The sequence below is a fragment of the Asterias rubens genome, chromosome 8, assembly GCF_902459465.1.
Source record: "Asterias rubens chromosome 8, eAstRub1.3, whole genome shotgun sequence".
Classification (NCBI taxonomy): Eukaryota; Metazoa; Echinodermata; class Asteroidea; order Forcipulatida; family Asteriidae; genus Asterias; species Asterias rubens.
The window spans coordinates 20,814,458-20,839,041 of record NC_047069.1 but is presented as its reverse complement, the minus strand read 5'-3'; the positions used below and the strand labels follow the sequence as shown (position 1 = coordinate 20,839,041).

The window sequence follows — 24,584 nt, the reverse complement described above, 5'->3', positions numbered from 1 at the left end:
GCATTTCATTCCTTCGTGAACTTTTCCTTCTTAGAGAATAAAAAAAAAACCACTTGATTAGCATCGTCATAAGTTGCGCTCTTCGGTAATGTGCATCCTTTGTTGATCTGAGATAATAAACTGACTGACTAGAAACATGATTGTGTTTCGGTGGCCTAGTCTTTATAAAATTATTCCCGAAATTCATTTATTTCTGGAGACCAGTGGCAGCTGTAAATCCAAGTTCTTTGAGCATTTCCTGACTAATCTCAATCCCGCCATCGTCCTCATTGCCATGATCCCCTCCAATTGCACGGGCAAGGAACCAAGCACTCTTCTGGTCGTCTCTGATCTTCTGTGCGGGTCTGCTCTGCCCTTGACGGCCGAGGGCTAAGTGCCACCTCTCGGCTGAGAAACGGCAAGGCTGGAAGACCAAGCTATAACCAGTTGGGTCTAACTTCTCCAAAAACTCACAAGATTCGTCACACTGGGTCTGTTGGGTTGAAGATTGAACAATAATAAAACAACAGTACATTGATTTATCAGGAACTTAGAATGACACTATTACTTTGCCTTTCCGACCACACCCATCCCATCCCACGCTCATGCACAGGCTTGTGACCGCATGCAGTATAGCCGGGGATTTCCCCAAAATGTTTGAATTTGAAGGGGACTTGTAAACGATGTTTTTTTATATATTTCCAGCTTTATAAGAAAAGTAACATCATTACCAATAATAATGTTAAAATGTTAAAAAGTTTAATATTTCACAAAGTGCAAAAAGCAGTTAATGGCCTGACGTTTCGACCCTAGCAGAGTCTTTCTCGAAGGCTAAATGACAACACAACAAACATGAACAGGTAACTAAGTGAAACATAAGCAGTGAAGTGGAAATACATGAATGGGGTTAGAAAGCATACATAAAAAAGCAGGGGTAAACAATGAATAGGGGGGTAAACAATGAATAGGGGGACAAACAAGGGGGGGGGGTGAAGGGAAGGGGCTGGCTTGACCACAAGCAAGAATATGGAAACACAAAGGACAACATCAAGGGTGGTGAGGTTGGGTAAAAAGTAATTTATATTAGTGAATGAGGCTCAGGCTAAAAGGCTATGGGGAAAAAAAGGAGACGGCAAAACAAAAGGTTTATTAGTCGTTTCCTTCTTGGATGTTCAGACCATGGGGTTGAATGGTCTGGAGGCGTCTAATCCAGAGTTTCTCCCTACTCAAACGCACAGTCTCTCTGTGGTTGCCTAGTGCCTCTATGCCCTGTAAGATCATGTCAGAAATGGAGTGATTAGGAAGATTGAAGTTATGACCTACAGGTGTATCTAGCTTTTGGGTCTTGACTGTAGATCTGTGGCCGTAGAAACGCCTCTTGAGTGTAGTTCTTGTTTCACCTATATATTGAACACCACAGACTCTGCAAGATATGAGATAAATGAGATTAGTGGTGGTGCAGGTGACATGACCCCTTGTCTTATGGGTGGTACCGCCGGTGTTACTGGTGAAGGAGTCAGATTCCCTGATGTGTTGTCTACAGACGATGCATTTGGAGATGTTGGAACACCTAAAAGTTCCCTGTGGTAGAGGGGGGATTAACATCATCATTAATGGGAGGGACTTCTGACGAATATGATGGTTAGAACTGGTTATTTTACGAATGGGAGGAAGTGAGGGGTGTAAGTGACAACAAAAGGAACTTTCCCCGTAGGACTCTGTTGTTTCTTTGATCCTTTGGAAAGTACTGACTCGAACGAGCCTTGACTTTCTGGATAGCTCGATGGACTGCTAGAGAGCTATGACCCCTGGAAACAAGGTGTTTCTTAAGTTCCTGTGAGTGGTGGATAAAATCAGAATCATTAGAACAGATTCGACGGAGTCTGAGGGCCTGACTGTAGGCTATGCTGGTTTTGCAGTAGTCTTGGTGCAAGACGTTTCTCGTTTCCCTTTTCACGCACACCGCGGCCAATTCACCAACAGCGCCCGCACCGACTCAATCCGCACCGACTCACGTGACTTAGTTCACTCACGTGAGTGAACTAAGTCACGTGAGTCGGTGCGGATTGAGTCGGTGCGGGCGCTGTTGGTGAATTGGCCGCGGTGTGCGTGAAAAGGGAAACGAGAAACGTCTTGCACCAAGACTAGTTTTGCAGTGTCGGGGGTGACAGCTAGTGGAATGTAGGTATTGGTGTTTATCTGTGGGTTTAACGAAGAGATCTGTGGTTAAGCCTACATCCGTCTTGAGAACCTTGACATCCAGAAAGTGTGTATCCTTGGTTGAGTATTCGCTCGTGAATTTGATGGTCCTGTGGAAGGAATTTATGTGATTAATGAAAGCTTTGAGGCTTGCTTCATCGCTTGTCCAGATGAAAAAGATGTCATCACAAAGATGTCATCACAAAGTGTAAACTTTTATAATAGAGCTTGTGTGGGTTGAGAAATGTCACCACATCGAGTGAAGAAAACATTGTGATTCGTTGATGTAAAAAACATGATCTCAAATTATAAAGTGAATCGAGGCACGTAATTCGGTAATAAAGCCCATGGCAGTGTGCAACGCGTCATAACTATCTTGCATATTGTATGTTCGTTGTACTTTTGGCTTATCAAATTCTTGGCACGCACCGAAACATGCGGAGTTTTTCTTTTTTGGGAAACTCTTAACTTGGCCTCTTGGATAAACATTTTACAGATTGTTGATGGGAAATATTTATCTGATGCAGTTACCATTACTATCGTGAACATTGCAACATGAACACTGCATATTGGGACAAGGAAAAAGTCTCCTCACCCTCCTTATTACCACTCGACTTGCACTTTCCCGGCAGGGCTACGCAAGATCACTATTCACTACACATTCATTCGCTTATCTCTTTCCTCCCTCATACTTATATATTATAAGTTGCAACTTTGGCATTGACCGGTGGTGCCGTTGGGGGGGGGGGGGGGGGGGGGGGGGGGGGGGCTCAGAATGATCTCATCTCTCTGGACTAAGATCGAATGCTTCATGGTTCGACTTTACTTAAAGTGCCTCCCCCTCCCCCTTTTGACGTTTCACTTTTTGGTTTCGCGTCCCCAAATAATGATTTGGTGAAAAATGAATTGCATCACTGTGGCAAATGGCATGCCAGCATAATTCACGCACGGAAAATATTTGTCGTGACAGTGGTATCGAGTTGGTGTGTATACTTTAAGCTGTCGATGAATGATTGCCCGGTGAGTGATAATTAGACAGGGTTAAAAAATAACACAAATACTTTGGATTCCAGTTCTACACAGAATCGCGAGCAGTGTCGTACGGTTCAACACTGGCGGCCAAAACTGATTGTTATTACCAAATCAACATGCGCAGAATGGAAGAAAAAAGTTTAAAGGCACTGAGCACTAGTAACTGTCGAAGAACAATCTTCTCACTTGGTGTATCTCAAAATAATACACAATATAACAAACCTGTGAAAATTTGAACTCTTGGTCGTGATCGTCGAAGTTGCGAGATAAAATGAGAGAAAAAACACCCTTCGAAGTTGTGTGCTTTCAGATGCTTGATTTCGAGACCTAAAATTCTAATTCTGAGGTCTCGAAATAAAATTTGTGGAAAACAACTTCTTACTCAAAAACGATGTTACTTTTTAAAGAGGGAGCCGTTTCTCACAATGTTTTATACTACCAACAGCTCACCATAACTCTTTACCAAGTGAGGTTTTATGCTAATAATTAGTTACCAGTAGTGTACACTGCCTTTAATGATAAAAGAAGAACCATGATCATAACAAGGATAATTATCTTATCATGTAAACGTCATCAGCGTCATTGCATGACGTCATCATTGTACCAGTTCTCCAGTGAGCTCTGAAAAGAAAGCTTTTTATTTTACTTATAGATTCTAAGGTGACAGATTATAGTCTGTGACAAGGAATAACAATATCTGTTATAACGAATTGGTAATCTATTGGGCCATTTTATATAACGGGAAAGAAGTGCATGTCGTAGTAATAACAAATTCGAAAAATGAAGATCGGCAATACTGGGTCTAACAAAGACTTTATTGTTATAATGTATTTTGTTTCCCCAAATTATGAAAACAACCGTACCTGTCTAATGTCATGGGATAACATACACTTTTTCTACGGGAAGTAGTAACTTTTGCATTGTCAGTTTTATCATTGAATTCGCTCGTCCTGCCCAAAGGGTTTGCAACTCAGTGATCGTATTTTTACATTTCAGAACACTGTCATTAAAATCTACCTTGCCGTGTACTTTTCCGTTATCATCGATTGACAGGAACATTCCCGAGTGTACAGCCTTCAATGTGACCACTCCAAAACGCATCGTCTGCACCTCAAATACCGCTAGAATAGAATAAACACGCAGAGTCATTGCAATTATTTTGATTCAAGCAAGTACATGTTGTAACTTATTTGGAAGAAGGTGGCAGGCGCAAAATGGCGTTCTTGGTATACCTCTTTTGGCTGACGGCCACTGGACACTATTGGTAAATTCTAAAGAAATAACTGTTAGCATACAAACATATACTTGATAATGAGCAATGGGGAGCTGTTGATGGTATACTAAATTGTGACAAACGGCTCCAGTCTCAATTAACGTAGTTTTGAGAAAGAGGTCAATTCCGGCACTGAAGCCACTTTTATTCATTTGAAAAGCACAACAGTTATTGTGCAACAATATTAAGGTTGTTTTTCTTTCACTATTCTCTTGCAATTCAGTCCTGAGTTTTCACATATTAGTTGTTTCATGCATACGTTGGGATACACCAATATGAGAATACTGGTATTTAACAATATTACCAAAGGTTTCCACTGCCTTTAAAATGTGAAAAGATGAAAGAGCAAACCCTGCATATTATGGCAATTGCCAATAAATGATCTTACCGTGTTTATGACCCGACCGATCAGCACCGCCCACCTCCCCATTCGGATCTATCTTGAGAAAGTAGCCAGATTGGCAATAATATTCCCGCAGTGGAAAAGAAGACATCATTCACACCTTGCTCCTACACCTCTCAAGAAGCTCTCTCAAGCCAATAGGATGTTGCTCTCGGAGGAGACACTTCCGTTGCTTGGTTTCCCGCTCAGTGTCTTCAAGGTTGTCTGATTCGTTATCCCCGTATGGTTGCCGGATGTGCTGAGCGGTTATTGAGGCGGTATAGAATCGCATGAAGGGCTGCTGTACTACTAGTTGACAAATCACTTTCATCACCAGAGGCAACACCAGGAATTCCGAGCTTGTAGTTTGATATCTCAATCGCTGTCAAAGCACCGATAACATGAACCAGTCATGAAAAGACTCCTATCCAATAGTTTGGTTTTAATTCAGAAAACTCATTGCAAACAAATTAATATTAGTTTAGAGCGGTATAAAAGTCGCCCAGACGTGTAAGGAAAGATAAAATAAGTCTTATGGGCAGCTGTATTGAGAGGTTAATTGATGGCTTTAATTGCGTGGATTCCTAGGTCATCTTTTGACTCTGGTAAAACTATTACGAGATTCCTCATAAGGACTATCTGATCGCACTTTCCAAATCGATGGCTGTACCTTGATTTATAATCACAAGCAAGTGACCAGTGACAAGACAGTTTGCTTCAAGACACAGGGATCACTCTATCTCAAAGCTCACGACCTCACAAGCCAAAGTGTATAAAAATGTGTGTAAATTCCTTTTTTTGGCTCGCATATATTTTGACTGGCTATTTTCCCATTTGTTATTGTTCACCATTGGATTTTGATATTTTTATCTTGAAAACTTTCATGCAATTAATTGACCAATATTGGTCACAATGTGATATGAATAACAATAGCCAATATAAAGACCGGGCGCCTCGGCAACACACCCACCCAATTCTGAGACGTAATGTATACCCTTCACAAATTTTAGTTCTTATTGCGGTTACTTTTACTGTGAAAATGTAACTCTTTCAACCTAGCCTAACCTTACTTTAATGTTACTCAGGAAGTTGTATCTTGTGGAAGTCTCAGAAGTAAATCCAATTCATGTACAGGAATTGTATTACAAGCTGCATGGGCAGATCCATGGTGTTTTTATTACATTTTTCATTATTAAAAAGAAAGAAACCACAACTCAAAACCTTAATCTTTATTGCAATGGTTGATTGGTTGTTTAATTCATTTCTTATAATAGCACACCGAAAGTATAATTATTTTATGTTGATTTTCATTCAATAAATAAACCAGCAATTTTGTAATATAAATATAAGTCGGTTAATGGAAGGCATTGAAGTGTTCAAGGCTTTGAACATTCTGTAAAAATATCCTTTACTCTTTAATTATCAAATGTAGTTACAAGTTTGACTCGAAATTTGTGTTAGGGTTTCTCCAGGCCTCATTCACAGTGCAATTCAAGTCTTTTGTAAACTTGCCATTTTCTTTGAAAGAATAACATCAGTTTCTCTTTTTTTGAAGCAACAAATTCAGTGTTTGCTTTTCATATGAACTGTACTTTACAATACAAGTACATCAGTAAAAGTCCCTGGTGCTCTCTAGTTTCAAATAAACACACCATCTTCCAACCTATAGAGAATTCTTCAAAGTAGGCAGACGTGTTTTTGAGAAACTTTGAATAATGCTGCAAGGTTCTGCCATAGATTTTGTGCACTGTTTTAAAGTGCATTTCTTTTTGTCATATCAAAAGAAGAACTGTAAATGCACCACCTAATTTAATGAAAAGTTTGCAGTTTGGTATGATATGTGAATTGATTTACTACCGATAAATAAAACATCAATAATGAAGTGCACTATAAAGTGCACCACGGCACGTTGTACAGATCAGGCTGCATAGATTTGATGAAACACAAGGATCGCAGTATAAATAGTAGATTAAAACCATTTTTAATTGTTTGCACATTTGGTTGTTAATTCTTGATGTTTTTCAAATGAGGGTAACTTTCAACTGTCTTCTGGATTGCCTCCCCAAGTCCCACTAAAGGTTTATACCCCATGTCTTTCTTGGCTCTCTCACTGCTGTAATAATGGTATGTTCCGGCTAGTGCGACCCTCATGGGGGTAAAGGTCATTTTCAAGGTCACCAGAGGGCTGAGGATCCATACAAGAAGTTGAAGGAAGACAGCCAGGTAGTAGATGAGAGCATATGGGAGATGGTATTTAGGAGGCTGGTAGTTCAGACCAATTAAGATGAGGCTCATGAAGTCCCAGAAAGGAATGGGGTCATCATTCGTGATGTGATAAGACTGTTGGCAAAATAGAAAGGAAAGTATAAACATTATATGCATGATATTTAGCCCTTGGGAAAAAAGTAGGACTTTTCAATCGAGTACATGGGCTGATATACATTAACACATGGTGCAGGCTTAAATAGACTTTCCAGGCTATTTAATCACAACTTTTCAGATTTTTCAAGGGTCAAAACATCAGAAATCAGACTTAGTAGGAAGAATATCAGGCCTGATTTTTACTATAAATTTAGCACAATTATTATTTAAGCAGTGTATCTGTAAGATTTGTACAGTCTGTTTTCAAAGCTTTTTATCTAACTTCTATGTCTATGTTACAAAGTCATCTCATTCAACAAATGTATTTATGTTCATTCATTGAGGGAAATGTGTCTTTCCTTAAAGTAGTCACGAATTCACTTAACCAACCTTTCCACACACTACTGATTCTTTGCCGAGCTTCTCTGCAGCCAAGATATGTCCATGTACAACATTCTTAACATATGTAAAATCAACTAGGTTGCTGCCATCTCTGAGAATAAATAGAAAATGTACAATTAAAGTCATACCAAATAATTTGATTGATATACGTATCAAGCAATGTTTTAATGAAACTCTTGGGAATAGACATCTAGCTATTTTAAGGTCACCACCTCAACCAAAACAGCTGTTATGGCCTAGCACTGGACTCAAACTCTGGTGTTTCTGATGAGCCATGACACCTGTGTCCATAAGCAAGACATTTAACCAAGATGCTTCTTCCTTGGGATAGAATGTAAAGCAATTGCCCCGTGTGTGTGTGTGTGTAACACCCATAAAAGAACCAAATGCACATAATCACAGAGGGGATTCGCCTTGATGTTCCTGGTTTGATTGGCTGCATATTGCCCCACAGCACCTTGTAAACCATTACATGATGCTATATTGAAGGAGTAGGTCTCATAGATCAAAGTAGTCTGTCATACCATGGAGGAAGGAAGAGAAGGAGCTCGAAGGGACTTCAAAAGTCGAACCAGCGGTACCGCAGTCGTTTAACGACCCCTCGTAATCACCCACATACCTTACACAGACAATGGGCGACCCCTGGCGTATGTGAGTTTGCGCGTGCGTACTTGGTTCTTCACTCAACTATGGTGTCGTATGACGTATGGATATAATACAGAAAAAAATACTTTTTTGAGACCTGATAAAAATTGTGTACACTTGTGCTCACCAAATCAAAAAACACAATTGAATACCAACCACCCTCGTGTGCTAATACCTAAATTTTGAACCACCGCTAGTGACCGGAAAGTCACAAAAAATGTAAAAATATGCCATGATGTTTCAGTGAAACACCGCAAACGGTAAATGAAAACGTGTATATTCACAATTCTTGTCTCCAATGATTCAACTTTACACGAAGGCAACGGTGCAGAGCGGCGGTACCGCACGTTCTGTACAAAGAGATGTAATCCTGCTCGTTAATCGGCCGTCCAGCTGGAGGTCTCCTATCTTTTTCCACTGGTCAGACCCTTACTCTATGGTCAGACAGGGGCATTGTCAGGGTATTCTTTTGTTACTCTGCGGTTTTGCGGGTCATTCGAGCTCCTTCTCTTCCTTCCTCCATGGTCATACCTTGAAGTGCCTTGAGTGCACTGAGTGATGGAGATTTGTGTTATATAAGAAGCAACTGTTTTTATTGGTACAATATTGTACCCAAAAGGATTGGTTGTAAAATATGTCTCTGCAATGCAAAGAATCAAATTCAACTTTAACTTTGGAATTCTCACCCAATCATGAACTTCATCTTGCCAGCTTTAGCTGTCTCAACCAGAGTTGGTACAAGCTGGGGATCTCTAGGTCCAAAGATGCCATGAGGTCTGATGGCAACGGTGTGAAAGTCTGCACTGTTTGCTTCTAGGACGACCTAAACCAACAAAAGAAAATAAGTTACAAAATGAATAAGTAAATTCATGGAAGTGTTTTGTGGCTAAGCTCTCAAATGCCTTAAGATCTGAGCTCAAGTGAAGCATTGGAGTTGACTGCTGGCTGGATGTGTGCACCTTGGAGTGTCGGTGATGTTGTGAGCTGCTGCTGAAAAGGTTGGCTTGTGTAGTGGTGAAACTAGTATAGGGCAAGTCTGCATTTTGATTGGTTAATCTTTCAGCACTTTACTTATTTGCATACAAGTTATGAATAATGCAAATTTTGAATAAATCAGTTGGAAAAGGCCCTCAAGGCTTCGCAACTTGACTCTACTATGCATAGTCCATAGAACATACCATGCAAAACTTCAAACATCACTGGCATGTGGAAGTGTTGGAACACCTGAAAGTTCCCTTTGGCATGGGGGGGGGGGGTTAAAAGTATCATTAATGGGAGGGACTTCTGCCCAGACAATGAGATCCCTGAGACTTGGTGGGCGTCTGTAGGCAACTATGGGTTCCTCCTGTACAGTAAGTTACAGTTGATCTGATGAGCGAAGAATATGATGTTAGAGCTGGTTGTTTTATGAATGGGGAGGAAGCGAGTGGTGGAAAGTGACAAAATGGGAAGTTTCCTTATGGAACTCTTTTGCACCTTCGGAGAGTAGTGCATTGTCTTGGTAGTCTTGGTGGAACAGAAGGTCTTCTACAAGACTATGTCAGAATTGAAAGTTGGTGAAGTACTGGTAATTATGAATACATGAACCTCAAAAGGCCTTTTTGAGATATGACGGACACAATGCTACAACAATTATTTGGTTTGGGTAAACTTGTTTGTGTTTACCCAAATCAAAAGGTGCACTTGAGTACTCCTATTGTGTCCGCCATACCTCGAAAAGGCTAATATGTTTAACAAAGTAATCTGAGGGTTTATTTATAATATCATTTACATGTATTTAATCAGTGCTATATGGGAGGAAAGATCGAAAATGTTTTTTTTCTTACAAGTGTGGACTTTGATTGAAAGAAAATTAAAAAATTTGATTGAAAGAAAAGGTTTTGTCAAAAATATCTCAATATAATAAGTATATGCATATGTAGACAGGAAATCTAAACATGCTGGTAGGTCTCAGAACCAATGAATCGTGTAGGAGGAAGAACTTGTCAGTAACAAATCATGTTAAAATCAAAACGGAATTGAAATGGTAAAATATGCTGGTACAAACCTTTTCCTGTAGGATTTTAGTTTCTGTGTAGTAATCTATGGGTTGACCGGCATATGGTAATTCCTCACTGCCATTCTTGATGTCTTTGCCTTCATAACTTACGCTGGCGCTGCTGGTAAGCACTAGTTTCTGTTGATTCAATGCAAAATTTTGGTTTTACAAGCGACTTATAGCTAGTCTATTTGCAAATAATATGTCAAAGGTCATCATGTGCAGTAGGTCCACGCCATGCTATTACAGATACTACAGTGACCATATCATAGTCAAAGTTTGGTGCATGTAGGTCCATGCCATGCTATTACAGATACTACAGTGACCATATCATAGTCAAAGTTTGGTGCATGTAGGTCCATGCCATGCTATTACAGATACTACAGTGACCATATCATAGTCAAAGTTTGGTGCATGTAGGTCCATGCCATGCTATTACAGATACTACAGTGACCATATCATAGTCAAAGTTTGGTGCATGTAGGTCCATGCCATGCTATTACAGATACTACAGTGACCATATCATAGTCAAAGTTTTTTGTGTTGCTAAAAGTCGAAGATCCACAAGTTTTGGCCCCTTAGAATTTGATTGGTAAAACTGTAAAGTCAAGGAATAGGGCCAACAAAATGATAGGCAAATTAAATATAGTATTTCATATTTAGTTTGACTTAAAAAAATGCGTTAGGTTTCACAGAGGTGAACAAACCACAAGAAAAAACACTTTACTGTGGTCAGCTAATTTGTGGCCCTGATTGTGATCCAGTTTCAAAATCTTCTGATGCTTAAAGCATTTGTTTGTAATTTTTTCTGCAAGTTTTGTTTGAGTAACCTCCCTATTTGCAGGATGAAATGGTTGACATTTCTTGTTACACTACCTTAACACCAGCTTCCTTGCAGGTTGCAATTATGTTCTTTGTTCCATTGAAGTTGACATTGTAAAACAACTCCCTAGTAAACAAAAATATTACTAAATTAATCTTAAATGCCTGGTTTAACCCCCAAATCTTTAGCTGTTTAAATTTTAGTATTCTAATAGTATAATAAAACAAAATAGATCGTAACGTTTGTAGAACTACAAAAAAAAAGTACTACATGTTCAGGTCTTCAATGGTGCAATGGTTTTGTATTATCTGTTTTAAAACGACTGATTTGCTCAATGTTTTCCTTCATCCAAATCATGATCAATCATTTACTTTTTTTATTTAAAAGAAACATTCTTTTCCCTTACATAACAATTGCTTTTATTCATGTCCACAGCTAAAAAAAAAAAGCTGAAGACTTTATTTATGAAATTGTTTTGACAACATAATATGAAAAGGCGGTCCTTATTTCAGTTCCACAAAATGTCTTACTTATTATTACTGGAAGGAGGAGGAGAGGCACAGTTGAAGACGACTTCTGATCCCTCAAAGGATGGGAGAAGCTCCTGCAGGGAATAAACAAATGCGTTTCAATTCCTTGTGATAAATAACTATTCATTAGAAACTTCATTAGAAACTTCAATGAATCCTTAACTCAGCTGCCTGGCACTGTAGTCAACAGACAGTGAGTGTACTAATTACCTATACAAAAAACTGCGATTGTGCAATTTCCTGTGACACTAGAAATGGACAAAAAGGGAACTTTAGAACATGTCACCGAAAGTCCTAAGGCAGCTGGTAAAGCAATTTATTCCCTATCGGATGCATTATGGAAACAAAAGAAAGGTTCATAAACTAGTCTTTCATATCATCATACAGGCATCTACCAAGAAGGTCCTAAATGCACTTGAACGAACAGAAATATTTAAGTCAGGTTTTTGAATTTTTCAAATTATATTAGCAACTTGCAATGTTGTATGATTAGAAATGTGGCAAAACAACAAAATGTAAAACAAATTTTAAACAGTTGTTTACATAGTTGCAATAACGGAGGGATGAGGGTTCTGGTATCTCAACTATTGTTTACACAAAACAAAAATATGAATACAAACCTTCTTGGAGCACAGATTCCCCACAAAGAATTTGACACGGTTATCTTCATATGTAACTTTGATGTCAAAAACATTGACTGTATATCCTTTCTCCAGTAAACCTTCTACAAGATGACGTCCAAGGAAACCACATCCACCTATCACAGTACATTGCTTCCCCTTCAGAGACACACAGGAAAAATATTATTTGGATTTGGAAATAAATTCTTTGCTTTTCACTTGTATATATGTTTTGAATGTCCGTCTGATGTCTTTAAAATAAATTCGTTTATGTCCACTCTGTTTGTTTGTCTGCCTGTTTTTGTTTCATCATTTTGTTTTTTTGTGTTCTGTCTTTTGTATTTTGTCTTCCTTTTTTAGTATTGTTAAAATAAATATTTAAATCCATTTCCATATCCGTTTATAAGCTTCGGCTTCTTGTGTAATGCCTCTACTTGTCTTAGTAGTTTACTTGTAAATACTGTTTTGTTTTCTAAAGAAAAGTGATTACTTATTTAATATACCATTGACTTTCATGGAGCTATGTCGAAATAAGTAAGTCCATTCATTCATTCATTCATTGGTTTATTCTTACGTGTTTATGAAAATTAAATAAAATTTAATAAAAGATCAGAATTGTCAGGCCTGTCCCAAAAGTTTACGCACAGAACAACGTTTGGTTGTGTTTGGCAGATCTGCATCTGGAGTGGATACAGACCACTCAGTACGTTATAATTATCTTTATTGCTCCATGTCCCCATGATAATTATGTAGTCCTGCACTCTGCAGTGTCTGCACACAAATACACTATACAGAAGACATGGCAGAGATATCATTTAAACCTGCGTCGTCTGCTTCTTCAAAACATTAGGTCCCCCTTTCTATCTCCCCAACCCCCAACTAAAAACAAATCTATAGGCCTACAGTAATATTTCGCTGTGAAAACTTACCATTGTCAATGAAGTTTAACTACAAAACAAAATGTCGAGCAAAACAGATCTCATTGAGACTACGCTTCGGCCGCCGGCTTCTCTACTGTACTACTACCCTACTACTACTACACTAGTACTACTACTAGGCCTAACTAGAACATCGTACAAACTGCACCACCCAGCATATAAAATTGCCCATAAACACCCCCACCCACACAAAGTCAAAAGGTAAAACGCCGTGTAAATCATGGTTCGCTTTCAAGGAATGAGCGTATTCGTAGAAATGTACCATACAGGAGTCAGGAGGCCAGACTTATTAACAACGCAAGACTGTTAGTCTGGCAACCAGACAACCTTAAACGAAGCTCTCATCCATACAAACCTTTATTTTAGGGACCTGACTAAAGCTGCGAAGCTTTGAGCGTGGTGCGGAGTACGACATGACTCTGGATGTTTTGACGCTTTATTTCATTTTGTGACAACCCAAAATGCTAAAAACCCAGAAGTCAGAAGTTCTCAAATGGCTGTTCTCTCTTCTCGATAGTGTGAGTTGAATGAGGACGACCGCACACACTGTAAATGAGCTGGACGAACAGTGCTGTGGACGAAAACTGGAACTCAAGCCTGGGAGGGAGAAAGATTCACGCAGAACGGTCGTGGCAGAAGCTGCTACGAATACCCGGCCGGCCCGGGTTTCTGTTGCAACGTGGGGGATGCTGCTGCCTGTGTACTTCTATTCTAGAACTATTTCGGGTCCTACTACTTGCCGTCAACTCGCCGTCAACTCACTTGCGCCGTCAACTCGCCGTCAACTCCTCCAATATACATTTAAAATCCACAAAAGAAGCATAGAACTGTAAAGTATCAGCTCAAAGAGCATTCGCGTAAGTTTTAGGTCATATTTCGGAATAAAAATTGATTTTTTTTCTCGTGAAAAAAAATTCTCGAAGTCAAAAAACAGTCGGCCGCCATCTTGCTTTTTCACAATGATTAGTCTTGGCCCAAGATGTCAATGATTGGTACTTTTTTTTTATCAACACAAAGTCGTTTTTGTGAATGAATTTGTACCGAAAACCATGAGAAATATGTAGTTTAGCCCAGACTTAACACTTCCGTGCCCCCTTTTTATAGATTTTTCATGTAAATTTAATGAGTTGACGGCACGAAAATGATTTGACGGCGAGTTGACGGCAAGTCGGCGAGTTGACGGCAAGTAGTAGGACCGACTATTTCGGTAGGGAGACGATTAGCCGGACGAAACCGAAATAGTTCTAGGAGTATTGCCTGTCGTTGCCGCGGCGCGCAGGATAAATAAAGAACTTCTGCCTGACCACCATTCTACCTAGCCCTCCATATTCTCCGACAGTGTATATTCTACCTCCATGGTAGCAGTGACCTTGGGAAGGTCATGAAGGTAGGTGGGATTGGTTTCTGAATTTCTGTCTGAACACCGATGTTTTCTTTTTCCGTGTATTAATCTTAGAAAAAATTTTACGTCGTCGCCACCAACTTCCGGCCCTTTTTTTTTTTTTTTTTTTTTTTTTTTGTGTTGTGCACCTGAGGAGGTTTTCAATCGATTGGGCTAGGATGAAAAAGTGGTTTTTATAGGGGATCGGTTAAAAAAAAAAAAGAAAAAAAAAAGTAAAAACCTATAAAATTTATGTAAAAAAACACCCCGTGATTTGTCTACAGGTCCCGTTTCTCCCTTCTCTCCTCGATCCTGCCTTCTCTTTTTACCATCACTTCCTGTATTTCTCTGTGCAGCTGCTCGGGTGTTAGTGAGTCCATATATTTTGCAGTTTTGTTAAACGTAAACATAACCTGGGCCTCGTTTGTGATAGATCTAACATTTGGTCGTTTTTTTAGCAAGAAGTCTAAATAACCAAATACCCTCTCAGGGAGTTTATTGTGCTTGGGAACAGACAATGTCTGTTGCAGAAACTCTTTATTCACTTTTAAATCATAATACTGACCACCAGGCAAAAAATCCTTGACAACTCTCCCTAGAAGTTGCTTTAAAGCAGTAAATGTAAATCTGGCCATGCTCATAGCTATTTCATCATTTTGTGTCTCTGTGATTAGACTGTCATACACTTCATCTTTGTTGACAAGGTTGTCCTCAAATGGAGAGACTTCTCCTTTCATAAATTTAAACAGTGTTGTGTCTTTTTCCAAGCATTCACTGAAGAAGTTATGAAGTTTTGTGTACTGGTCACATAAGTCAATAATATGGCCGTCACTTTCGGTGACTCTCCACAATGGAGTTGTGACTAACTTGTTCAAAAGTCCAAGAACCTTGCAACCAGCAAGGAATACCGGTTGTTGAATGTCAGCATGCACTGCCATTAAAAGCCTGTTTGTAGTGCCCTGTACTTTATCAAGAAAGTAAAATACCTTTTCGTGTAGGAAATGAACACAACCTCCAAGTAGAAATACGATGTTAAATCGATTGCCCCTGAATACTTGGAGGTAGCGTTTTGTTATATTTTCTCGTCTTTTGAAAGTTTTCCAATGACGATGCACCCCAGACTTTTCATCGCCACCTTTTGCCAGAGCTTTTGTGCATGTACGGATAAGTCTTACTGTTCTGCTTTCCGAATGGTTTATAAAACCACCAACTCCAGGCACATTAGGGGCACCTGGGTGCTTTCCGTCAAAAAACTGATCCTCGAATTCCTTCAGCGAAGCAGAAATTGTCTCTGCCATACTAACCAGTAAGTGGAGTCCGCAAAAAAAATTGTTCATGTGAAGCAGCTTTTCTTTTGCTGCTGTGCTGAACTTGTCCCATCCCTTAGTGTAGAGGGGCAAGCATTCCTTCCTGTACGTTTGTAACATGTCGTTAAACAAAGCCTCAGTTGCTGCGCGATCTGACATCGTGTTCTTTATTTTCAGAAGAATCTGATGTCCTGTGTCATTTGTATGTTCAGTCTTACATATATCATTGATATCGCTCAGGATTTCTTTCAAAATGTGAGGGTATCCTCGGCTGATTTTGAAACCATCTCGCGTAAACCTAACACATAAGTGTTTTGATCCTGGTCATTTATAGTGTATGTCATGTATATGTCACCGGCTTTTGGTGTTTCATCAGTACTCAGAGTGAGATCTTGTTTGTCAGTTAATGTTCGGAGTTGCTTTTGTGCTAGAAGCAGTCTTTCTTCATTAAATCTACTGACGGTTTTACCGGTTGGCAGTTTGTCAGCTTTTTTCCCAATCATTGTGAGAACAGTGGTGATGACATCAGAAACATTGTCAAAGCTTACATGAAACTGCAGTAACTTATAAATGCAAGCACGAACTTCTGGCCTGTAGGAAGACTTGCCACCTGCATCAACTTGCATGGTTTGAATTACATCACCTTGCTCTTCCAACTTTGTTTTCAGCATTGCATTGTGCTCTCTTAACTGTTTAATGAGTTCAGATTGTTTATTAATTTGGTCTGTCAAGATTGTGTTTGTTTGGAAAGCGTCTTCTTTCGTTTCCATGACTTCATCTCTTGCTTGAGAGACTTCTTTGTTAAGGTTACTGCAGTGGGCTTCTATTTTTTGCCTTTTAGCGGATAGCTTGTTGTAGTCCTTTTCTAAATTCATATGTTCTTTCCGAAGAGATGAAGACTGTGTCTTATGGTAAGTTTCACGACGCTTTTGTAAGGTTTGGGCATGAGCATCTGGTCTTTCTGAGAGTGTCTTAACTTTTTGCTTTAAATCTTCATTTTCTTTTATCAACTGTTCATTTTGAATCTTCAGATCGGAAATGTCAAAACATGACGGTTTCGGTTCGTTGGGCCGTGGACCAGAAATCTCAGGAAAGACATACACATTCTGTTTCCATTCTTCCAGCTGTTCCTTTCCCTCTTTTCTTTGTTTGTTCTTTTTGAGCTTCTCGTATGCTGCAAGAAGTGACTTTGACTGCACACTAAATCTTCTTGCCCAGCCGTCATCATTGGCCACATGCTCGGGTTTTAGAGTTGTGATCCATTGGGCATAAGTACTCCAACTCGCTCCACATCTTTTCTTTAGGTTATTCAGTTGGATTATATGGCCGTTAAGTAGATCAAAGTTGAGTGGCAAAATTGAGCCGTCAGCATTCTTCAACTTGTCAAGTAGGTCCTCAGGCAGAGTTGGTGTTGATGGTCCTGGATTGAGCTCTATATCTCCACAAACCAGAAGTGGGTTACAGCTTTTCGATAGCTGATGAATTCCAGCCTCTCCAATAGCAACAGCTAGCAAAACTATCAGGAAGGTTTTGCATCCAATTCCCATACTAAAGGGACCCGTGGTTGGATCACTTGATGAAGAAGAATGACGGCGCTCAGCTTTGGGGGGACGTGAAGAAAAGGTTCCAATCTGCATTCGCCATACCTCTACAGTCACACCCATTTCGAATAAAGATGGAACAGCCTGTAAGAGAAATAAAAATATTAAAATTAATGAAAGAGCATTGATAAACTGTGCAGGCGATAAACCGATCTTAACACATTTTATTTAAAAATAACATCCTAAATTTAAAATAGTTATGTAAATAATTGTTTATTTGTTGTAGCTTAACCATATGAAACAGAATCCGAATAAAAGGAACAGTGAAGTTCCACAAGAATTTATATTTAAAAAAAAAAAAAAAAAAAAAAAAAAAAAAAAGTTTGGCTCAGAAATTAAGAGTTGGGGGTCTGAAGGAAGGAAGGAAATAATAGCTGAGCAACTAGTGAGAAATTGCCTCTTGGCATTACAGTAATACAGGTTCTCAAAAAACAAAACAAAAACCGGTTTAAAAAACATTTTAATCATGCCCCAAAATCAACAGTAACCCATGATAACCAAGAAGCTAAAAACGGGAAGTGAGCATAATTGATGGAACAGCCTCAACCAGGAAGTATGTGACGTACTAATCAGCATGACCAATGAGCGATGCCAATATACTGTCATGTGATACAAACATGGCACTTATAAGTAGCATTGCTACTCCCACAAATGCTTTGAATTGTTGCAAATACAACACGGACAAACTTACGAAATCCTCCTCAAATATGTGCCTAAAATATGCTTAAATATTCATATTATTCATTTAAAATGAGTAAACATTACTTAAATTACGGCCTTGATAAGCTGAAAAAATCCCAAGTTGTAGTATGAGCCTCCAAACAAAAGTTGGTTGCGACGGTATGCGATGTACTTAACCCACGTAAGGTAAGTTTTTCTAAGTAGCTTTGATACTATATTATCGTTTAAAAATACATTCATCGACATTCATCCACCCCATTTACCCTAAATCAATAAAAAACATGGTTTCTTACCTGAAAATCAATGTTTTTTGCTCAAAAATTGGTCGATTTAGATGGATTTTTTTGTAGACTTCGATGTTTACCTGCAACGATCGCCGATGCCAAAAAGTGTGATGCCAAAACAGCACGCGCTCCCAGCATGCAACGCGGTAAACAGGAAATATCGATCGACGAATTTATCAATGGAAAAGACTGCATGCGCAGTAGTGATGCGCAGTAGCACGATGTCAGTCCCTACTCTCATCCAGTCTCCATGTATTTCTATCTGGTGTCTATGCTGGAAGAAATGGATAGTTAGTAATCATTGAAATAATGTAATGCAGTACCGGGAGTCGAACCTGTAAAGCAGAGTTAACAAGTTATTATACATTCAATAGTCCATAGCCTAACCCACCGGGCTACGAGGCGTTGATACCAAATTTAGTTGTCTGTCCTAGATGTGTTTGCCATTACCTGGGTCAATAAAGGTCATAATGAATATGTAATTTTAATGAATATTAAAATAAGCTGTGATTGTCCAGTGCTTTGCATAAGTTGAATATTCATACCGTCCTGAATGACGAACTCCTTCACACATCAGTCACATGAAAGATTATTTTGGATTGTTCCACTAGTATGAGTCCCGAGGGGAGTTCCACCGAGGACGCACGTAATCACCAAGAGCAATTATTTAGAAAGTCTCCCAATTGTTCTTTTGGGCTATATAAGGAAGCTCTTGAAGTCTTGAAGTCATCTTGTCATGCTTTCTAAGTTGAACCATGAATACCTTTTGGAATGCTGAGAGATTGTTTGAGACTGTTGCCACGCCGGATGCTGCAATTGCGTTCTGCAAAGAACGTGGACTAATTGCCGACGCCCCCGATTGCCGGTACTGCCGCCACCCGTTGACATGGTCCGTGAAGAAGGACCATGCCGACGGGTTCTCGTGGCGGTGCACACATCGGGGGTGCCGGAAGCGGTCTCGCAATTGCAGCATCCGTCATGGCAGCTGGTTTAGCGACAGCAAGATGTCACTGAAAAAAATCCTCAAGCTCACCTACTACTGAGCGGCACGAGCGACAACCTCTGCGGCAATTAGAGAAACATCAGTCCACGAAGGTGAACAAACCAGTAGTAAAACTGTCGTGGACTGGTTCACTTTTTGCCGCGAGGTTTGTCTTCGTGTCGTCGAGGAACGGTGCAGCAAGGGGATTGGTGGGCCGGGCATGACGGTCGAAATCGACGAGTCAAAATTCGGTCGCCGGAAATACAACCGAGGTCGTTTGGTCGAGGGTAAGTGGGTGTTAGGCGGCATTTGCCGTGAGACAAAGGAAATTTTCCTGATTGAGGTGCCAAAGCGGGATTCAGCGACCCTTATTCCTTTAATTAAGGAATATGTGGCCGCTGGATCCACAATCATATCGGACTGTTGGAAAGCATATGATTGCCTCAGTCAGGAAAATTTTACTCATCTCACGGTAAATCACTCCTTAAATTTCGTTGATCCCACCACTGGCGCTCATACTCAAAATATTGAGTGCCAGTGGTGGCAGATCAAGAGGAGTCTGCCGAGCACCCACGCTACCAGCTCTACCGACGGCTTCGGTTTCCGGTTGGCCGAATACATGTGGCGCCGTCAGAATGCCCTGGTCGACCACTTCGACCAAATCCTCAGTGACATCTTGCTGTTGTATAAACCACCGAAACGTTTTTGAATTGGACCGTCCCCGACAACTCTCACGACTACCCTAATTTAAGGCACTGCTCCGCAGAAACGCCAGACAAATAAATCCAAAGATAGAATCATAGTTAACCAACCAACACATTACCGTTTATTACTTTAAATAACTTCCAAGAAAATCGTCCCTTACAAATATTCGATTAATAATGCAACATGATCCCTTACCTAAAACATACTCAAAAGCAACTGGTGACCCCAAGTTCAAATAAGGCAAACTGTCCATATCATCCAACTGCAATTTAAAGGGATTATTATACATTACATGGATGTTGGACTTCATTTCCCCTTATTTTTGCTGGGTGGCTAAAATAAGAGATGACTCAATACCCCCGCCGTACAGGCCCGTAGACTAGTTCAACCTGCTTATTATGCAAGGACGGTCAGTGTATTGAAACCATAACAGCCTATTCTTATAACATAACATTACCTTCATAAACGCACGTGGTTATTTTGTGGTTTGTTCGAATTTCCCTCCGTCCTCCCTCCCTCCCCTCCTCCCTTCCCAAAATAATTTCAGTGTACCCATTTCGGAAATGAATCAGTCCTAGCGATTTTTTCCTTTGCGCATGGACGCTGACCGACTGATTGGAGCGTTGAACAACAACACTCACACACACAAACAGCATAAACATGGCGGAGTTTGATGTCACTGGGAGTCGAAAACGGCCCAATTTTGACCTTTGTTTACAAACTGTTTATTTTTAGTTATTTTTCTCTCTTTTTTTTCTGGATGTATATATGCGGTAACCCTTCTTCTAAGGTAAGAAAAAAAATTCAGTGGTTTTGGAGTTAATTAACGGCGGATAAATTGGTGGCGACGTCCGGAAGATTATCCTAATCTTACATGTACTTTTTTAGCCCACCTTGTTTAGTTGCGATAACGTAACCCTCCTCGAGATTGTTTCGAGCGGAAACGGTTGATCTGGTCCAACACGTACAATTTTGACAGCTACACTGGAAATAAAATTGGCTCAGTTAGAGCCAAAAAAATGCCGGCTCCTCTGTTCAAAAATGGCTCAAGATTGGCTCAAAGTATGAGCCATAATTGGCTCACATACTGTAGGTATGTGACATAAAAAATCAACTTTAACCTATGTGAATGAAAAGGAATGCATTTGAAAGAGCTTAAAAAATACTTTCATATGGTAAAAAAAATCATCTCTGTTGAGTGAATATTAATGAAGTTATGATTTTTTTAAGATATTTAAATATTAATTAATGATGGACGTCATTGTTTAAAGAAAAACAAAAGAAATTGTGTGACCCAAACTGAAGCATTTTGTGAACAAATTGTCATAACTTTCTTAATACTGAGTATATTGAAATAATTACTGTTTTAGAAGACAGACCATCACAACACTTTTGAATGATGAGGAGTTTACAAGCAAATCACGCAATTACTTAATTTATTAATTAATTAATTATTATTTAGCATACATATACTGTCATTGGGATCCTTCACTACAGCATTGGACGCCATCATGTTGGTACTTAAAATGAAGCTCTTGATAAGGGTCTAACTAATAACCATTCAGTTTTGTCAAATAATGTTATTGACACTTATTATATTTAATTAATTACATTAATGAGACTAATTAAGAAAACAAACATTTTGTAATAGAAAAGCGCTCCCCGCGAGTCAAGATTTGTAAGTAAAGGACCTTTGAAAAAACTTTTCATTTGAATGGTGTCCAGTACACAAACAATCCAAGAAATAATTCAATCAATTAATAATCAATTAATTAATTAATTATTTTCTTAAATTATTTGTGCTCTCAAAAACTTAAACACCGATTTTGATGAAATTTTCAAAGTTGGTCTTATGAAACTAGATGATAGGAATGACTTCTGTCTTCCAAAAACCCCACATGAACAATAAATTATACCTTTAAATCCCAAATTTATGATATTGAAAGCTCGTCAAAATCAAAGTCAGCAGCCAATGCATATTTAGAAATGTCATAGTCTATGGCATCATCGTAGGTTTCATCTTCATTCCAGTATCCAATCACATAAGTCCCTGATGCTTTCTTTTTCAGTTTTTCGATTTTGCCATGGTACTTGATTTTGCCATGGTACTTGATTTTGCCATGGTACTTGATTTTGCCATGGTACTTGATTTTGCCATGGTACTTGATTTTGCCATGGTACTTGATTTTGCCATGGTACTTGATTTTGCCATGGTACTTGATTTTGCCATGGTACTTGATTTTTTTGTTATTTTCACTGTCGTACCACTACCACACGTGTACTATTTCTCGTCCCACAATTTTTCCGTCAAGTACGTCTGCAAGTTCTCCCTGTTTAGTGGCGTGCATATCTGGAAATTCACCGGCAATGTTCAAGTTTGGGGTTTTCAGTTTCTTTTCAATTTTATTCCTTTGTGTCTGTTCCTTTTTTGTGTGTTTGAGGTCGATCCGTTTTGCAATTTCCTGTTGAATTTAACACCGCTTCCTTCTCCTCTGCCTGTGCTTTCTTCCAAGGGAAATGGACATTTTGATGAGTTTATCTCGTTTATCCCTTTCCAAACTATCCAGGTAGTTGGTGACTCTGTTTTTCTGTGCTCGAATTCTGGATGAAAGATAGCACAGTGTGGCGTTAGGGGCATGGTCCTTCGCTGCACTGAACATCCCCATTACCTCCTCCGCATCGATGTTGTGGGAGCGGGCAGATTCAGTTTCCTTGCGTAGCTGCTCAGTCACATCCACACTAAAATATCGCTTATACTGTCGTTCAAGAACGACGACAATAGCTGATAGACATTCCTTCATCATAGTTTTGAACATCTTTTCATCAGCTGGCGTTTGCCTGAGCTTGACAAGAGTCTCATCTGTGTCTTGCAGCTGATGGCCGAAGAAATCCTTCTGTGTGGTCAGCACACTGCCAGGATTTTGGGAAGTTGATGGCTGAGTACCAGTACTGCGTGATGTAGATGGCTGAGAAAAACCAGGATCACGTGAAGTGGAGGGCATCTCTGTTGTGGGTTCAGTACTTTCAGGTGTTGCTGATGGACCAGGAACAGCAGACACATTTTCTGTCTCCTCCAGCTCTTCTTCCTGCTGTGTCTGATGAGCAAGTACAAATCTCTCACGGCAAATAGCATCCAGATTCCTCATATCACTCTCACGAGCCAGCTGTTTGTACTTCATTATTGTTTTGCCAACCAGATAGTGCAGTCTTGAGGGGCGAATTACAACTGGCTCTGCTACCCTTTCCTTGATTGCTTCAACTGTCCTTGCGTATGACCGATCATTTTCAACATACATGAACAGAACATGTCCATTGAGGAGGTCTGCGTCAGGAGAACTGAAATTTTCAGTCAAATACTGCTGGAGACGGCCAGGTGGCTTTGCTGGATGACTTTTTTTTTTTCGAGGCATTGTCTTTCACTACTGAAATGAACTGAGAAAGGGAGAGAAAGATAGGGAGGGGAAAAAAAATATTTAAAATGTTGTTGTTGTTTTGGGGGTTATAACCTCACACAAATAGAATAATTTTTAAAGATCAACTTTATACATTTTTAGGTTTGGGATTAATAAACCCCAGTATTAGTGAGCCAAAAAAAGTAGGTTTTCAGGCCTCAAATATCGTTTTCAAAAGGGCACGTCAAGTTCCCAAAAGTGAAGGGCACCATATGAGGAAAATTCAAATTTGTATTGAAGGTTTTTAAGGCCACTACGGCAATGGCATAGGGCACACACGGCAATTGCTGAGGGTTCCGTGGGTTAATTTGAGGCCTTTTTTTGGTTTAATTCTTTTTTAAATATTTGGTTGTACAAGTCACACATTGCCATCAGCCAAATTCAGTACAAGAAATATGTCATGAGATTATACCTGCCTCCAAAAAGGAAGCCAAGCATCATTTTGAAATATATAAAAAAACATCACAAATGTGGCACAAATAGTGTAATATGTGCACTACAATATTATAGACATTTAAAAACAAATCTGAAATACTCACCTTCAAGAGAAGTATCAAGGAAGGCCCTTTTTTATTGCGTCACAAGGTAAGGTCTTGTTCCATACGACAGTGCATACACGCCTAGATGGTAAAAAAAATAAAGATAATTAACTGAACCGAAATACAGCATGTTTTTAACATTTTCAATGAAGAGAAGGAGAAAAAACGGGGGCTCTGACAAAAGATGCAGTTAAAAAAAATTTTAAAAAGTAAAACAAGACGAATGAAAATAAAAATAAAAATTAAATTAAACGAAAAGGAAAGGGAGAAATGTAAAAAGAAATTTAAAAAAGCCTTAATAACAGACACAAAAGACAAAAAATATCAAACTAAAATAAAACAAATATGCCCCCTAAAGAAAGTAAAAGAAACAAAATAGAAGACTAAGATAAAGAAAAAAAGATCAAATGAAAATGGAAAAACAGATGAA

General features: G+C 39.3%; 3 protein-coding genes across 4 annotated transcripts; all 3 read right to left on the bottom strand.

Moving 5' to 3' along the window:
- Positions 1 to 187: 187 nt before the first annotated feature.
- On the bottom strand, positions 188 to 5,067 carry LOC117294048 (fibroblast growth factor 2-like). Its single transcript, XM_033776559.1, has 3 exons — positions 4,872 to 5,067; positions 4,228 to 4,331; positions 188 to 472 (listed from the first exon to the last, which is right to left on the bottom strand). Exons 1-3 carry the CDS (start codon positions 4,978 to 4,980, stop codon positions 188 to 190), a joined length of 498 nt encoding a protein of 165 aa, XP_033632450.1. The 5' UTR covers positions 4,981 to 5,067.
- Positions 5,068 to 6,087: 1,020 nt separating this feature from the next.
- On the bottom strand, positions 6,088 to 13,868 carry LOC117293924 (sterol-4-alpha-carboxylate 3-dehydrogenase, decarboxylating-like). Of its 2 annotated transcripts, none has more exons than XM_033776407.1 (8): positions 13,578 to 13,868; positions 12,285 to 12,443; positions 11,665 to 11,738; positions 11,188 to 11,260; positions 10,321 to 10,449; positions 8,960 to 9,096; positions 7,617 to 7,719; positions 6,088 to 7,205 (listed from the first exon to the last, which is right to left on the bottom strand). In XM_033776407.1, the coding sequence occupies exons 1-8, from the start codon at positions 13,635 to 13,637 to the stop codon at positions 6,870 to 6,872; spliced, it is 1,071 nt and encodes a 356-aa protein (XP_033632298.1). In that variant the 5' UTR covers positions 13,638 to 13,868; the 3' UTR covers positions 6,088 to 6,869. The 2 variants fall into 2 exon arrangements, with proteins under 2 accessions (XP_033632298.1, XP_033632299.1); XM_033776408.1 differs by lacking the exon at positions 13,578 to 13,868 and adding an exon at positions 13,214 to 13,417.
- A 977-nt stretch (positions 13,869 to 14,845) lies between these two features.
- Positions 14,846 to 16,093, bottom strand: LOC117293760. Its single transcript, XM_033776191.1, has one exon. The coding sequence runs from the start codon at positions 16,067 to 16,069 to the stop codon at positions 14,882 to 14,884; it is 1,188 nt and encodes a 395-aa protein (XP_033632082.1). The 5' UTR covers positions 16,070 to 16,093; the 3' UTR covers positions 14,846 to 14,881.
- Positions 16,094 to 24,584: the final 8,491 nt, after the last annotated feature.

What these genes read in the sequence shown, in the direction of transcription:
- LOC117293924 (XM_033776407.1), bottom strand. Translation starts at nt 13,637, where the DNA reads ATGTCGTACTCCGCACCACGCTCAAAGCTTCGCAGCTTTAGTCAGGTC. An exon ending in GCAAGGAAGCTGGTGTTAAG is followed by an intron (nt 10,450 to 11,187) that starts GTAGTGTAACAA and finishes TTGAATCAACAG; the next exon opens with AAACTAGTGCTTACCAGCAG. An exon ending in AATCAGTAGTGTGTGGAAAG is followed by an intron (nt 7,206 to 7,616) that starts GTTGGTTAAGTG and finishes TTTTGCCAACAG; the next exon opens with TCTTATCACATCACGAATGA.
- LOC117293760 (XM_033776191.1), bottom strand. Translation starts at nt 16,069, where the DNA reads ATGTCAGATCGCGCAGCAACTGAGGCTTTGTTTAACGACATGTTACAA.
- LOC117294048 (XM_033776559.1), bottom strand. Translation starts at nt 4,980, where the DNA reads ATGATGTCTTCTTTTCCACTGCGGGAATATTATTGCCAATCTGGCTAC. An exon ending in TCGGTCGGGTCATAAACACG is followed by an intron (nt 4,332 to 4,871) that starts GTAAGATCATTT and finishes ATTCTATTCTAG; the next exon opens with CGGTATTTGAGGTGCAGACG. An exon ending in ACGGAAAAGTACACGGCAAG is followed by an intron (nt 473 to 4,227) that starts GTAGATTTTAAT and finishes TCAACCCAACAG; the next exon opens with ACCCAGTGTGACGAATCTTG.